The 15,394-nt window shown below is 51.9% G+C and overlaps 1 protein-coding gene across 1 annotated transcript in view; it reads right to left on the bottom strand.

Annotated features, from left to right (window-relative positions):
* ASXL1 (ASXL transcriptional regulator 1) overlaps positions 1–9,900 on the bottom strand; it is a 66,375-nt gene extending 56,475 nt beyond the window's left edge. The window contains exon 1 of the mRNA XM_075350556.1: positions 9,688–9,900. Coding sequence (XP_075206671.1) covers positions 9,688–9,744 — 57 coding nt within the window. The 5' untranslated portion in view covers positions 9,745–9,900. The remainder of the gene's footprint in view (positions 1–9,687) is intronic.
* Positions 9,901–15,394: the final 5,494 nt, after the last annotated feature.

Here is a 15,394-nt window from a genome sequence, read left to right as displayed (position 1 = left end):
CTCTCTGCCCTTTACTAATCCAGCCTCTGGCCCATCCATCTGGCCCATCAAGAGTCACTCTCATTTCATCAGTCCATAAAACCTTTGAAAAAAATCAGTCTTAAGATATTTCTTGGCCCAGTCTTGACGTTTTATCTTATGATTCTTGTTCAAAGGTGGTTGTTTTTCAGCCTTCCTTACCTTGGCCATGTCCCTGAGTATGGCACACCTTGTGCTTTTTGATACTCCTGTAACGTTGCAGCTCTGAAATATGGCCAATGGCATCTTGGCAGCTTCACGCTTGATTTTCCTTAATTCATGGACAGTTATTTTGCGCCTTTTTTGCCCAACACGCTTCTTGCGACCCTGTTGGCTATTTGCCATGAAACGCTTGATTGTTCGGTGATCACGCTTCAAAAGTTTGGCAATTTCAAGACATCTCACAATTTTGGACTTTTCAGAGCCCGTCAAATCTCTCTTCTGACCCATTTTGCAAAAGGAAAGGAAGTTGCCTAATAAGTATGCATCCCTTATATAGGGTATTGATGTCATTACACCACACCCCTCCTCATTAGGCTGGAATCACACTTGTGCATGTAAAATCGGACCGAGTCTCATGCTAGAAAGTAGCATGAGCTCTGTTCAAGTCTTGATCAGTGTGCAATGCAACAGCAATGCGATTCTGTGATTATTCAATTGATTGTAGTCCGTATGCGATCCGTTTTTATTCTCAGCAGCTATGTCATCTGCCATTCAGCTCTGCTACATGGAAGCTGACAGCAGACACAGACAGAGTCATGTAGCAGAGCTGAATGGCCGCTGACAGCAGACAGAGCCGCGCGATCAGAATGAAGTCGGATGAACTTCATCTGACTTTATTGTCACCCCGCGGCTCTGTGTGTCGTGGCCTGATTTTCGGTCACCGATGAAGGTCTCACCGGTGACCGCAAATCCCCTGAGTGACTTAGGTGATCTGCGCTATCAGCGGTGCAGTCACTGAGGTTACCCGCGGCCACAGCAGAAGTCCTCCCGCTGAGATCTGTGGCCGCGGGTAACGTCATCGCTGATAGCACGACTCACTTCACTCGCTGCAGGGAGCTCACAGAGAGCGGTCGTGGTCTGTGACCGCTCTGTCAGCTTCTGATGTAGCAGACCTGAAAGCGTCGTGGGACCTCGTGTGGATTACGTCGGACCTGGAGGGTATTTGGGGACTTGAATAAAAGTGGTGAAAGAGGGTGGGGGTTTTTTGTCATTTATTTCAAATAAAGGATTTTTTGGTGTATGTCTTTATTTTCTTTAACTTACGGGTTAATCATGGAAGGTATCTCGGGGAGACGCCTGCCATGATTAACCTAGGACTTAATGGCAGCTATGGGCTGCTGCCATCAACTCCTTATTACCCCGATTGCCACGTCACCAGGGTAATTCGGGATGAGCCGGGTACAGTCTCGGGACTGTCGCATCTAATGGATGCGGCAATTCCGGGTGGCTGCTGGCTGATATTTTTAGGGTGGGGGGCTCCCCATAACGTGGGGCTCCCCATCCTGACAATACCAGCCTCCTGCCGTATGGCTTTACCCTGGCTGGTATGAAAATTGGGGGGGAACCTCGCCGGTTTTTTTTTTTTAATTATTTATTTAATTTACTGTACGATATAGACCCACCCACCGGCGGCTGTGATTAGTTGCAGTGAGACAGCTGTCACTCAATGTGAGGGCGTGTCTAACTGCAAACAATCATAGGCGCCGATGGGCGGGGAAAGCAGTGAATACTAGATGGAATAATGAGCGGCCGGCTTTTTCAAAAGAGGAAAAGCCACCGGAGCAATGTGACAGCCGTGCAGCACCGCGGATAGGTGAGAGAGAGAGAGAGAGAGAGAGCGTGAGAGAGAGACAGAGAGTGAGAGCCCGACCACAGGGAGACAGAGACCGACAGAGAAAGAGACAGACCGACTGACAGAGATAAAAGTTGACCGACATCGACAGACTTCACTCATTAACAATGTTTTCTGCAACATGCGATCAATGTATTTAGAATAACGCATGTCACTAGAATGGTGTATGTGCCGTCCGTGTGACATTCGTTTTTTTTCCACGCACCCATAGAGTTTCATTGGGAAGACACGCGCGAGAAACTCTCTAAAACGCAGCATGCTGCGATTTTTTTTCTCACTCCGATTTGGACTGAAAAACATAGCAGATGCCTCGTTGATTAACATTGGTCCGAGTGCAATGCAAGATTTTCTCACATTGCACTCGTGCGAGTTAATCGCAAGTGTGAAGCCGGCCTTACAGAGATGCACATCACCTGATTTGCTTACTTGGTAGTTGACTGTCAAGCCTATACAGCCTGGAGTAGGACAACATGTATAAAAATTATCATGTGATCAAAATACTCATTTGCCTAATAATGCTGCACACAGTGTATGCGGCCCACCACAATAAGTCAGGTTGTCTTCTCCGCTTCCCGTTACCCAACAGCTCCAATCTTTTTTTTTTTTTTTTAAACTAAACTCCGTTTGTTCCTAAAACACAGCCTAAGGCCGGTTTCACACATCCGGCTTTTCGCCGGTTTACCGGATCCGGTGCTCTCCCGTACAGACAATACAGTACAGTGACAGCGCTGTAACTTCCGGGTCACATGCGCCGGTCACATGACAGCATGTGACCGGCGCTTGTTGCGCTGTCACTGTACTGTAGTCACTGTATGGGAGAGCGCCGGATCCGGTAAACCGGCGAAAAGCCGGATGTGTGAAACCGGCCTAAGCCGGGACTAAGGAGGTTTGCAGACAGTATCTCATCAGAATTGTGAACGTGGCTCTAGAGATTCTGCTGTATTTATTTCTAATCGCAGTGCAACTCATTAAAAGGGGAATCTGGGATTTTGGTTATTTCTATTTGTATGGTGCCAAGAACTAACAGGCAGGTAGATCCTAACTTCTTGTTCTTCCTGGTGCCAAACTCTGCTCAGAGAGGTCAGGAACCGATTCAGCTGATGAGGACCTCACGTTATCAGGTCAGTTCCTGCTCTTCTGTACTATGGATAGGACGTCCCTGCCAATGTGAAACCGATTGCCAGCAGGCTTCCCGCTGCCTAATTGTGGGGAGTCTACTCTCAACCAGATAGCATGACATTGGCATTGATGCCAATTCCACTGAGCAGAAGAGAAACAACTGCCCTGATGACGTGAGGTACATGAGCAGCAATAACTAGCTGGCAATACTTAGCCTCACAGGCAATAAAAAAAAAATTCCCAGACAAGCCCTATAAAAGAGAATCTGTCACCAGGTTTTTGCCACCTAATCTGAAAGCAGCATAACGTTGGGACAGAGATCCTGATTCCAGCACTGTGTCAATGGGCTGCTTAGTATAGTTTGGATAAAATCACTGTTTTATCAGCATTAGATTATTATTAGAAGACTACTTGGCGCACCACTAGATAGTCCAGTATATTCATGAGCTTCACATGCGGCATCTTTTTTTACCACAAAAGTTCAGCGTTTTTGTCCCAAAAAAACGCATAAAAAAAACCACAATGCGTTTTTACCGCGTTTTTCCCAATGCGTGTTTTTTTTAAGTCAAATCTATTGACTGGAAGGGCTCAAAATCGTTGTAAAAACGCAAAAAGAATTAACATGCTGCATCTTTAAAAATGCGTCAGCAGAATAGAAATCTCATAGACTTTGCTGGGGGAAGGAAACGCATGTATTTACTGTATTTGCATCTTTGTGACTTCAAAAACGCAAAAGATGTTCTGTGTGAACTTAGCCTTACATCTGCAGCAGAATCAGGGTCTCTGTCACTACATCATGCTGCTCTCAGATGTGGGAGCAAAAACCTGGTGAGATTCCCTTTAAGGTAATTTAATTCTAAACAATATAAAAGATATCTTCCTCAACATCAGAGATTTAATTTACTGCTCAGGCTCAGTCCTTGCGGCATCCACCGCACTGCTCCTGGTAATATGCGGCCATCACCCCCATCAGTATTATCATTTACCCACAATCCTCCTTCCCCGGTAATATCCTGTGCCCACGTCTATCTCGTAATATCCTGCTCCTCTCGCCCCAATTTCCTCACTAATATTCTAGCCATCAGCCCCATTCTGCACCCCCAGTAATATCCTGCCCTCCTCCACCCTCGGTAATCTGCCCCTATCACCACCTGCATCATCCCCATTTTCTACCCCCTCGGTAATCTGCTACCCCCCTCACTCCCATACTGCCCCCTCACAGACACCCTCCCCATCCTCGCCCCACCCCCAACTTTTTCTGCCTCGGCCAAGTCCTCCACCCCCTTGGTAATCTGCCCCCTAACCTCGCCCCCCCCCCCCTTTGAAATCACCCGGCCTCCTCACGCCCCCATTTTACCCCCAATCTTCCCCATCCTCGCCACCCCCCAAACCTCATCCTACCCACAATCTTTCCTGTCCCCATTCCCGCCCCTCCCGGTGATCTCCTGTCCCCAAACCCCCCCCCCCGGTATTCTCCTGTCCCCAACCCACCCCCCCCCGATATTCTCCTGTCCCCATCCACCCCCCCCGGTACTCTCCTGTCCGCCATCCACCCCCCCCCCCCCGGTACTCTCCTGTCCGCCATCCACCCCCCCCCCCCCCCCGGTACTCTCCTGTCCGCCATCCACCCCCCCGGTACTCTCCTGTCCCCATCCCCCCCCCCACGGTATTCTCCTGTCCCCATCTCCCCCCCCACGGTATTCTCCTGTCCCCATCTCCCCCCCCACGGTATTCTCCTGTCCCCATCTCCCCCCCCACGGTATTCTCCTGTCCCCATCTCCCCCCCCACGGTATTCTCCTGTCCCCATCTCCCCCCCCCACGGTATTCTCCTGTCCCCATCTCCCCCCCCCACGGTATTCTCCTGTCCCCATCTCCCCCCCCCCACGGTATTCTCCTGTCCCCATCTCCCCCCCCCACGGTATTCTCCTGTCCCCATCTCCCCCCCCCACGGTATTCTCCTGTCCCCATCTCCCCCCCCACGGTATTCTCCTGTCCCCATCTCCCCCCCCACGGTATTCTCCTGTCCCCATCCCCCCCCGGTATTCGCCTGACCCCATCCCCCCCCGGTATTCTCCTGTCCCCGTCCCCATCCCCCCCACGGTATTCTCCTGCCCCCGTCCCCATCCCCCCCCACGGTATTCTCCTGTCCCCATCCCCCCCCCACGGTATTCTCCTGTCCCCATCCCCCCCCCACGGTATTCTCCTGTCCCCATCCCCCCCCCCACGGTATTCTCCTGTCCCCATCCCCCCCCCCGGTATTCTCCTGTCCCCGTCCCCATCCCCCTCCCACGGTATTCTCCTGTTCCCATACCCCCACGGTATTCTCCTGTCCCCATCCCCCCCCCGGTATTCTCCTGTCCCCGTCCCCATCCCCCCCCACGGTATTCTCCTGTTCCCATCCCCCCACGGTATTCTCCTGTCCCCACCCCCCCCACGGTATTCTCCTGTTCCCATCCCCCCCCACGGTATTCTCCTGTTCCCATCCCCCCCCGGTATTCTCCTGTCCCCATCCCCCCCCCGGTATTCTCCTGTCCCCATCCCCCCCCCGGTATTCTCCTGTCCCCATCCCCCCCGGTATTCTCCTGTCCCCATCCCCCCCCGGTATTCTCCTGTCCCCATCCCCCCCCCCCGGTATTCTCCTGTCCCCGTCCCCATCCCCCCCCCCCGGTATTCTCCTGTCCCCGTCCCCATCCCCCCCCACGGTATTCTCCTGTCCCCGTCCCCATCCCCCCCCACGGTATTCTCCTGTCCCCGTCCCCATCCCCCCCACGGTATTCTCCTGTCCCCGTCCCCATCCCCCCCACGGTATTCTCCTGTCCCCGTCCCCGTCCCCATCCCCCCCACGGTATTCTCCTGTCCCCGTCCCCATCCCCCCCACGGTATTCTCCTGTCCCCGTCCCCATCCCCCCCACGGTATTCTCCTGTCCCCGTCCCCATCCCCCCCACGGTATTCTCCTGTCCCCGTCCCCATCCCCCCCACGGTATTCTCCTGTCCCCATCCCCCCCACGGTATTCTCCTGTCCCCATCCCCCCCCACGGTATTCTCCTGTCCCCATCCCCCCCCCGGTATTCTCCTGTCCCCGTCCCCATCCCCCCCCCACGGTATTCTCCTGTTCCCATACCCCCCCGGTATTCTCCTGTCCCCACCCCCCCCACGGTATTCTCCTGTTCCCATCCCCCCCCCGGTATTCTCCTGTTCCCATCCCCCCCCCGGTATTCTCCTGTCCCCATCCCCATCCCCCCCCCCGGTATTCTCCTGTCCCCGTCCCCATCCCCCCCCACGGTATTCTCCTGTCCCCGTCCCCATCCCCCCCCACGGTATTCTCCTGTCCCCATCCCCCCCACGGTATTCTCCTGTCCCCGTCCCCATCCCCCCCACGGTATTCTCCTGTCCCCGTCCCCATCCCCCCCCACGGTATTCTCCTGTCCCCGTCCCCATCCCCCCCACGGTATTCTCCTGTCCCCGTCCCCATCCCCCCCACGGTATTCTCCTGTCCCCGTCCCCATCCCCCCCACGGTATTCTCCTGTCCCCGTCCCCCCCACGGTATTCTCCTGTCCCCGTCCCCATCCCCCCCACGGTATTCTCCTGTCCCCGTCCCCATCCCCCCCACGGTATTCTCCTGTCCCCATCCCCCCCACGGTATTCTCCTGTCCCCATCCCCCCCACGGTATTCTCCTGTCCCCATCCCCCCCCCGGTATTCTCCTGTCCCCATCCCCCCCCCGGTATTCTCCTGTCCCCATCCCCCCCCCGGTATTCTCCTGTCCCCATCCCCCCCACGGTATTCTCCTGTCCCCATCCCCCCCGGTATTCTCCTGTCCCCATCCCCCCCGGTATTCTCCTGTCCCCATCCCCCCCCCCCCACGGTATTCTCCTGTCCCCATCCCCATCCCCCCCACGGTATTCTCCTGTCCCCGTCCCCATCCCCCCCACGGTATTCTCCTGTCCCCATCCCCCCCCCCCACGGTATTCTCCTGTCCCCATCCCCCCCCCCGGTATTCTCCTGTCCCCATCCCCCCCACGGTATTCTCCTGTTCCCATACCCCCACGGTATTCTCCTGTCCCCATCCCCCCCCGGTATTCTCCTGTCCCCGTCCCCATCCCCCCCATGGTATTCTCCTGTTCCCATACCCCCCCGGTATTCTCCTGTCCCCATCCCCCCCCACGGTATTCTCCTGTCCCCATCCCCCCCCACGGTATTCTCCTGTCCCCATCCCCCCCCACGGTATTCTCCTGTCCCCATCCCCATCCCGGTATTCTCCTGTCCCCGTCCCCATTCCCCCCACGGTATTCTCCTGTCCCCGTCCCCATCCCCCCCACGGTATTCTGTCCCCGTCCCCATCCCCCCCACGGTATTCTCCTGTCCCCATCCCCCCCACGGTATTCTCCTGTCCCCGTCCCCATCCCCCCCACGGTATTCTCCTGTCCCCGTCCCCATCCCCCCCCACGGTATTCTCCTGTCCCCGTCCCCATCCCCCCCACGGTATTCTCCTGTCCCCGTCCCCATCCCCCCCACGGTATTCTCCTGTCCCCGTCCCCATCCCCCCCACGGTATTCTCCTGTCCCCGTCCCCATCCCCCCCACGGTATTCTCCTGTCCCCGTCCCCATCCCCCCCACGGTATTCTCCTGTCCCCGTCCCCATCCCCCCCACGGTATTCTCCTGTCCCCGTCCCCATCCCCCCCACGGTATTCTCCTGTCCCCGTCCCCATCCCCCCCACGGTATTCTCCTGTCCCCGTCCCCATCCCCCCCACGGTATTCTCCTGTCCCCGTCCCCATCCCCCCCACGGTATTCTCCTGTCCCCATCCCCATCCCCCCCAAGGTATTCTCCTGTCCCCATCCCCCCCGGTATTCTCCTGTCCCCATCCCCCCCGGTATTCTCCTGTCCCCATCCCCCCCGCCCACGGTATTCTCCTGTCCCCATCCCCCCCACGGTATTCTCCTGTCCCCATCCCCCCCACGGTATTCTCCTGTCCCCGTCCCCATCCCCCCCCCCGGTATTCTCCTGTCCCCATCCCCCCCCGGTATTCTCCTGACCCCATCCCCCCCCGGTATTCTCCTGACCCCATCCCCCCCCGGTATTCTCCTGACCCCATCCCCCCCCGGTATTCTCCTGACCCCATCCCCCCCGGTATTCTCCTGACCCCATCCCCCCCGGTATTCTCCTGACCCCATCCCCCCCCCCCCGGTATTCTCCTGACCCCATCCCCCCACGGTATTCTCCAGTCCCCATCCCCCCACGGTATTCTCCTGTCCCCATCCCCCCACGGTATTCTCCTGTCCCCAAAACCCCCCACGGTAATCTCCTGTCCCCGTCCCCCCCCAACGGTAATCTCCTGTCCCCGTCCCCCCCCACGGTAATCTCCTGTCCCCGTCCCCCCAACAGTAATCCCCTGTCCCCGCCCCCCCCCAACAGTAATCCCCTGTCCCCGCCCCCCCCCCAACAGTAATCCCCTGTCCCCGCCCCCCCCCGGTAATCTCCTGTCCCCGCCCCCCCCCCGGTAATCTCCTGTCCCCGTTCCCCCCCCCCCCGGTAATCTCCTGTCCCCGGTCCCCCCCCCCGGTAATCTCCTGTCCCCGTTCCCCCCCCCCCCCCGGTAATCTCCTGTCCCCGTTCCCCCCCCCGGTAATCTCCCGTCCCCCCCCGGTAATCTCCCGTCCCCGTTCCCCCCCGGTAATCTCCCGTCCCCGTTCCCCCCCCGGTAATCTCCTGTCCCCGTTCCCCCCCCCCCCGGTAATCTCCTGTCCCCGTTCCCCCCCGGTAATCTCCCGTCCCCGTTCCCCCCCCCGGTAATCTCCTGTCCCCGTTCCCCCCCTCCCCCCCAATAATCTCCTGTCCCCGTTCCCCCCCGGTAATCTCCTGTCCCCGTTCCCCCCCGGTAATCTCCTGTCCCCGTTCCCCCCCAGTAATCTCCTGTCCCCGCTCCCCCCCCAGTAATCTCCCCCCCGTAATCTCCCGTCCCCCCCCGGTAATCTCCCGTCCCCGTTTCCCCCCGGTAATCTCCTGTCCCCGTTCTAACCCCCCCCCCGGTAATCTCCTGTCCCCGTTCTAACCCCCCCCCCGGTAATCTCCTGTCCCCGTCCCCCCCAGTAATCTCCTGTCCCCGCTCCCCCCCAGTAATCTCCCCCCCCCGGTAATCTCCCGTCCCCCCCGGTAATCTCCCGTCCCCGTCCCCCCCCCGGTAATCTCCCGTCCCCCCCCCCCGGTAATCTCCCGTCCCCCCCGCCCGGTAATCTCCCGTCCCCCCCGCCCGGTAATCTCCTGTCCCCGTTCCTCCCCCCCCGGTAATCTCCTGTCCCCGTTCTAACCCCCCCCCGGTAATCTCCTGTCCCCGTTCTAACCCCCCCCGGTAATCTCCTGTCCCCATCCCCCCCATGCTCAGAAAACCCCTGCCCCCCATGAATATCTCCTGCCCCCTCACCCCCCCCTTCTGTAATCCCCTGACCCCATGCTAATCTCCTGCCCCCCATCTCCCCCCCCCCCCTTGATAATCCCCTGCCCCCCATCTCCCCCCCCCCTTGATAATCCCCTGCCCCCCATCCTCCACTCGGACACGTTCACAGTTAGGACTTGCTCCTGAGCCCCCACAATAACCGCGCCGGCCCCTCCTCTGCATATTCCCTGATTATAACCTCCTGGCCTCCCCCCCGCCTCCTCCCGATCACGGTTCCCGCCCCCGCCCCTCTCGGTACCATCTTGGCGGCCTCGGCCCACGTGCGTTCCCTGCGGCGCTTCTGTTTATCTCTCATGTTGTCCGGTCACCGGGCGGGTCTGCAGGGGTCTCTGGGGTGGGCTCAGTATCCGCAGAGGTCGCTCGGTTCAGGGATGTCGGGAGTTGTAGTCCGCTCCGGCCCGGGCTGCTTCTACACACCGGAACCACACTCCCCACAATGCACTGCGACACGTACTTCCGCCCCGCCTCAGATAAAACCACGTGGGCAGAACCAGAGTAGGTCATTGGCTGACGCTCAGAGTACACTTCTCACGAGAATGAAAACACCCACGTTGACGTCAATATCTGCGCATTGGAAGGTGGTGTTAAAAGTCACGTGTGACAGGAGGTGGAGCTCTCCGCGCCGCGCCCACTGTAATGCAACATATGTATTGTTCTGTGTGCACGGCGCGATTCTGTCGCGTTCTGACCTATGATGCGGTTTTTATGGTCGCTGATACATTGTATAATTAGTCATTATAGCTGTATTGTGTTTTTTTTTATTATTGGGATTATGAACAAATCCTTGAAACAACTGGCACTGGAAAGCCGACCGTTACTATGGTTATGACCAAAGGATACGTTTTAGGGCTGATTCATTATTGCATTTTTGGTAGTTTATTTTTTTTCCCCCCCTTTTTTTGATTTGCGCCTTTTTGTAATTTGAGCAATTTTTTCCCCGTTCCTGACCAGCACATTATAGTATAGGCGCTTATAGCAGCTCGAAAACTCTTCACGGGGCTTAATATTTGTCTTTTATTATTTTTGATAATATTATTGGGGGGGGGGGGAATATATATCTAATATATAAAGCTGTGTGTGTGCGTGTGCGTGTCCGGGATTGGCATCTGCACCTTCGCAGCTACAGCCACAAAATTTTGCACACTCACACTTCTGGACCCCGAGAGCGTCATAGGCTATGTTTTGAGGAGAAATTATAACCCCGTGCTTTACAGTTATTCACCAAAAAACCTGCCTCCATTAAAGCGAATGGAGCTGGGAGCCACAGTGCAGCCAGAACTTCAGAAGAATGCGCAGCCACACCCTTAAATGGAATGTTGGCGTGTCACAATGCAGCCAGGGAAAGAGACAGATACAGACAGGGTAAGAAACAAACATAGACAGGGTAAGAGACAGACAGACACAGGGAAACAGACAGGGAAAGAGACAGACAGGGAAAGAGAGGGAAAGAGACAGAGATAGATAGGGAAAGAGATTGAGACAGACGGAGAAAGAGACAGACAGGGAAAGAGACAGAGGGAAAGAGAGATAGGGAAAGAGATAGACAGGGAAAGAGATTGAGACAGACGGAGAAAGAGACAGTCAGAGACAGACAGGGAAAGACAGAGGGAAAGAGAGATAGACAGGGAAAGAGATAGACAGGGAAAGAGATTGAGACAGATAGATATATACAGAGGGGGAGACAGACATTATAATTACATTTATATCTATTTGTTTTGTGGTTTTTGTGTGCAGAATACATTTTTGTTAATACATTCTATTTTGTTAATAGCAGTTATTAACCCGGGCGAAGCCGGGTAGTACAGCTAGTAATATATAAAGCTCAATGTGTGTGCGTGTGCGTGTCCGGGATTGGCATCTGCACCGTCGCAGCTACAGCCACAAAATTTTGCACACTCACACTTCTGGACCCCGAGAGCGTCATAGGCTATGTTTTGAGGGGAAATTTTAACCCCGCTCTTTACAGTTATTCACCAAATAACCTGTCTCCATTAAAGCGAATGGAGCTGGGAGCCACAGTGCAGCCAGAACTTCAGAAGAATGCGCAGCCACGCCCTTATATGGAATGTTGGCGTGTCACAATGCAGCCAGGGAAAGAGGCAGACACAAAGAGACAGACACAGACAAAGAGACAGACTGACAGGGAAAGAGAGACAGGTTAAGAGACAGACAAAGAGACAGACACAGGGAAACAGACTGACAGACAGGGAAAGAGAGGTACAAAGACAGACAGGGTAAGAGACAGACAAAGACAGGTAAAGAGACAGACAGAGAAAGAGGGAAAGAGACAGACAGGGAAGGAGAGGGAAAGAGACAGACAGGGAAAGAGAGAGAGGGAAAGAGATTGAGACAGACGGAGAAAGAGACAGAGACAGTCAAAGACAGACAGGGAAAGAGACAGACAGACAAAGAGATAGAGTTAGTAGTACAGTATGGGTAGTAAGTAAGAGAGAAAAAGGTATACCAAAAAAGGGATCACTGCACTAAGAATAAATAGAAAAAGACTTTATTACAACATGAGTACATTAATCACATATTACCACACTTGGGAGTGAGGCACACAGGAGAACAAAATTAAAAACACTTAAAAAGCCGATGGCATAATAAACCAACCCGCCAGGAACAATATCATGAAGTTACAATATGAAATGAAATTGTAATAAAAAACTCTCTTATGGACAAAATTAATGTCCAGTCATACACCCAAAATGCCAATAAACAGTGTTAAATAAGGAAGGCAGTAAGCCACGTGGTTTAGAGACCAGTAACCGGATTCAAGCTGGTACTTAATGTTAGAGGGAACAGAACTATATTCCAGTTTGTCTATGATTACATGTATAACACAAATTGTACTAGTCCAATACTAGATATAATTGCACAATGTGTGAGCCAGTAGCAAAAGGTTGGAATTTGCACTTGACGATAGACAGGCAGAAGGTATATATATCCACGATCACAAATAAACCACAATTGGATAGATCAAAAGAGTCACGTTCAGTCATGCCCCCAAGACTGTGCACTATAAGCCAGTGATAGATGGTAACGGTGAACAACCCAGGGAAATATCACATAAGCAAGATCCTGGACACTTAGATGAATACGACAGCCCTGACCCTGAATGGTAAGGGTATTATAAATCTAATAAAGCAGGCTGGTAATGGAAAGCTGCCTACAGCATGACAATCACAGTCCATATATGTCCACAGTACATATGAAGGCGGCGTTCTGAAATAGTATACTGGTAGCTACTTGAATCATCTAGGTGTGAGCTAGCTGGAATTTGCAACTTTTTCTCTCATCGGCGATTTTGCCTAACATATTAGGGCCTCCCCTATGGGATACGTTTACTCTATACCTACTGGGTTAAGACTGTGGTTACGGGTTGATCTTTGGGGTCACCACGCCAGGAACCCTCTCACTCTCTTCATCACCCTTGCCCACATGGGTGTCAGACACCCTTGGTAGTAAGTACGGGACTGTGATTGTCATGCTGTAGGCAGCTTTCCATTACCAGCCTGCTTTATTAGATTTATAATACCCTTACCATTCAGGGTCAGGGCTGTCGTATTCATCTAAGTGTCCAGGATCTTGCTTATGTGATATTTCCCTGGGTTGTTCACCGTTACCATCTATCACTGGCTTATAGTGCACAGTCTTGGGGGCATGACTGAACGTGACTCTTTTGATCTATCCAATTGTGGTTTATTTGTGATCGTGGATATATATACCTTCTGCCTGTCTATCGTCAAGTGCAAATTCCAACCTTTTGCTACTGGCTCACACATTGTGCAATTATATCTAGTATTGGACTAGTACAATTTGTGTTATACATGTAATCATAGACAAACTGGAATATAGTTCTGTTCCCTCTAACATTAAGTACCAGCTTGAATCCGGTTACTGGTCTCTAAACCACGTGGCTTACTGCCTTCCTTATTTAACACTGTTTATTGGCATTTTGGGTGTATGACTGGACATTAATTTTGTCCATAAGAGAGTTTTTTATTACAATTTCATTTCATATTGTAACTTCATGATATTGTTCCTGGCGGGTTGGTTTATTATGCCATCGGCTTTTTAAGTGTTTTTAATTTTGTTCTCCTGTGTGCCTCACTCCCAAGTGTGGTAATATGTGATTAATGTACTCATGTTGTAATAAAGTCTTTTTCTATTTATTCTTAGTGCAGTGATCCCTTTTTTGGTATACCTTTTTCTCTCTTACTTACTGCTGTTTTGTATACCAGGTGATCCCACCGGGTAGTGCCCTTCCCTCCCTTTTTCAGTATGGGTAGTACAGCTAATGTGTGTGTGTATATATATATATATATATATATATATATACACACACACACACACACACATATACATGTGTATATATATTAATATAAAAAAACAGAAATCATGTATTTATTTTTATCCTCATTTTTTATGACTACAAATTACATTTCTTTTACATTTTCTGCACAATTTAATTTTATATATTGGATATTTTTTTCCCATGACGACTTGAATAAAAAGAACAATTTAGAACAGGGGTCTCAAACACGGCAAAGTATATTGGGCTGCGCATAGAATTTTTTTTATTGGGGGAGGGGCGCTTTTTTTTTGCAGGACAAAATTCCATTTTTATTAATATAATATTTTTTCTATACAGCTTTTGATCACTTGTTTATTTTATCTTTTTAAATGGCATTCATTGTATGGGTTATGGGACGGTTTTATAGCTGGGGTCGTGCACTATATATTATATATACAGCATTTTTAGTGGTAAAAACATTTCCATGCCCCTTTAGAATTGTTTTATCATTTTTTAACATTTTATCCCCTTCTTGTAAGTAATATTGTCTTATCACCAGACAGTAATTTTGGCCAACATCTTTTAGTAATGTGCCCATCCTTATGTTGTACTCATGTCCACTATCATGGTCTCCATCTTTTAGTAATGTGCCCATCCTTATGTTGTACCCATGTCCACCTCATGGTCTCCATCTTTTAGTAATGTGCCCATCCTAGTCCTCATCTTGCAGTAAACTTCCCCATCTTGGTCCCCTTCTTGTAGTAATGTCAACTATCCTAATCCCCTTTTTGTTATAATGAGTCCATTTTAGTCGTCCTCTTGTAGTAATCCCCAATCCTTGTCCCCTTCTTGTAATAGTGCCCCATTCTGGTCTCCTTGTAGTAATGTCCCCATCAGGGGCGTACATATGCAGCCTTCTATGCAGTATAATGGGTCTTACTATACTCCAAATAGTATAATGGCCCCCATACAGCCCTCCGCACAGTATGATGGACCCCGCACAATCCTTCACACTGTATAATTGCTTGCACACAGTATAACGACCCTCATATACCTCTAGATATATAAAGGCTATCATAGCTCTGTAAATATAATGGCCCCACAAAGCCTTCCATATAGTATAGATGCATACAAGATTATCCTGGAAAAACAGTTGCTTCCTTCTGCTCAGGCAATGCTCCCCAACTCTGAGGACTGTTTTTTCCAGCAGGACAATGTGACATGCCACACAGCTAGGTCAACCGATGTGTTGAAGGACCACCACATCAAAACCCCATCATGGCCAGCCCAATCTCCAGACCTGAACCCCATTGAAAAGCTCTGGCATGTAATCAAGAGGAAGATGAATAGTCACAAGCCATCAAACAAAGAAGAACTGCTTACATTTTTGCACCAGAAGTGGCATAATGTCACCGAAAAGCAGTGTGAAAGACTGATGGAAAGCATGCCAAGACACATGAAAGCTGTGATTAAAAATCATGGTTTTTCCACAAAATAAGGATTTCTGAAATCTTCCTGAGGTAAAACATTAGTATTGTTGTTTCTAAACGATTATGAGCTTGTTTTCTTTACATTATTTGAGTTCTGAAAGCAATGCATTGTTTGGTTATTTTGACCATTTCTCATTTTCAGAAAATAAATACAAATT

Source organism: Anomaloglossus baeobatrachus, chromosome 5 (assembly GCF_048569485.1).
Source record: "Anomaloglossus baeobatrachus isolate aAnoBae1 chromosome 5, aAnoBae1.hap1, whole genome shotgun sequence".
NCBI lineage: Eukaryota > Metazoa > Chordata > Amphibia > Anura > Aromobatidae > Anomaloglossus > Anomaloglossus baeobatrachus.
This window is presented reverse-complemented; position numbering and strand designations above follow the sequence as displayed.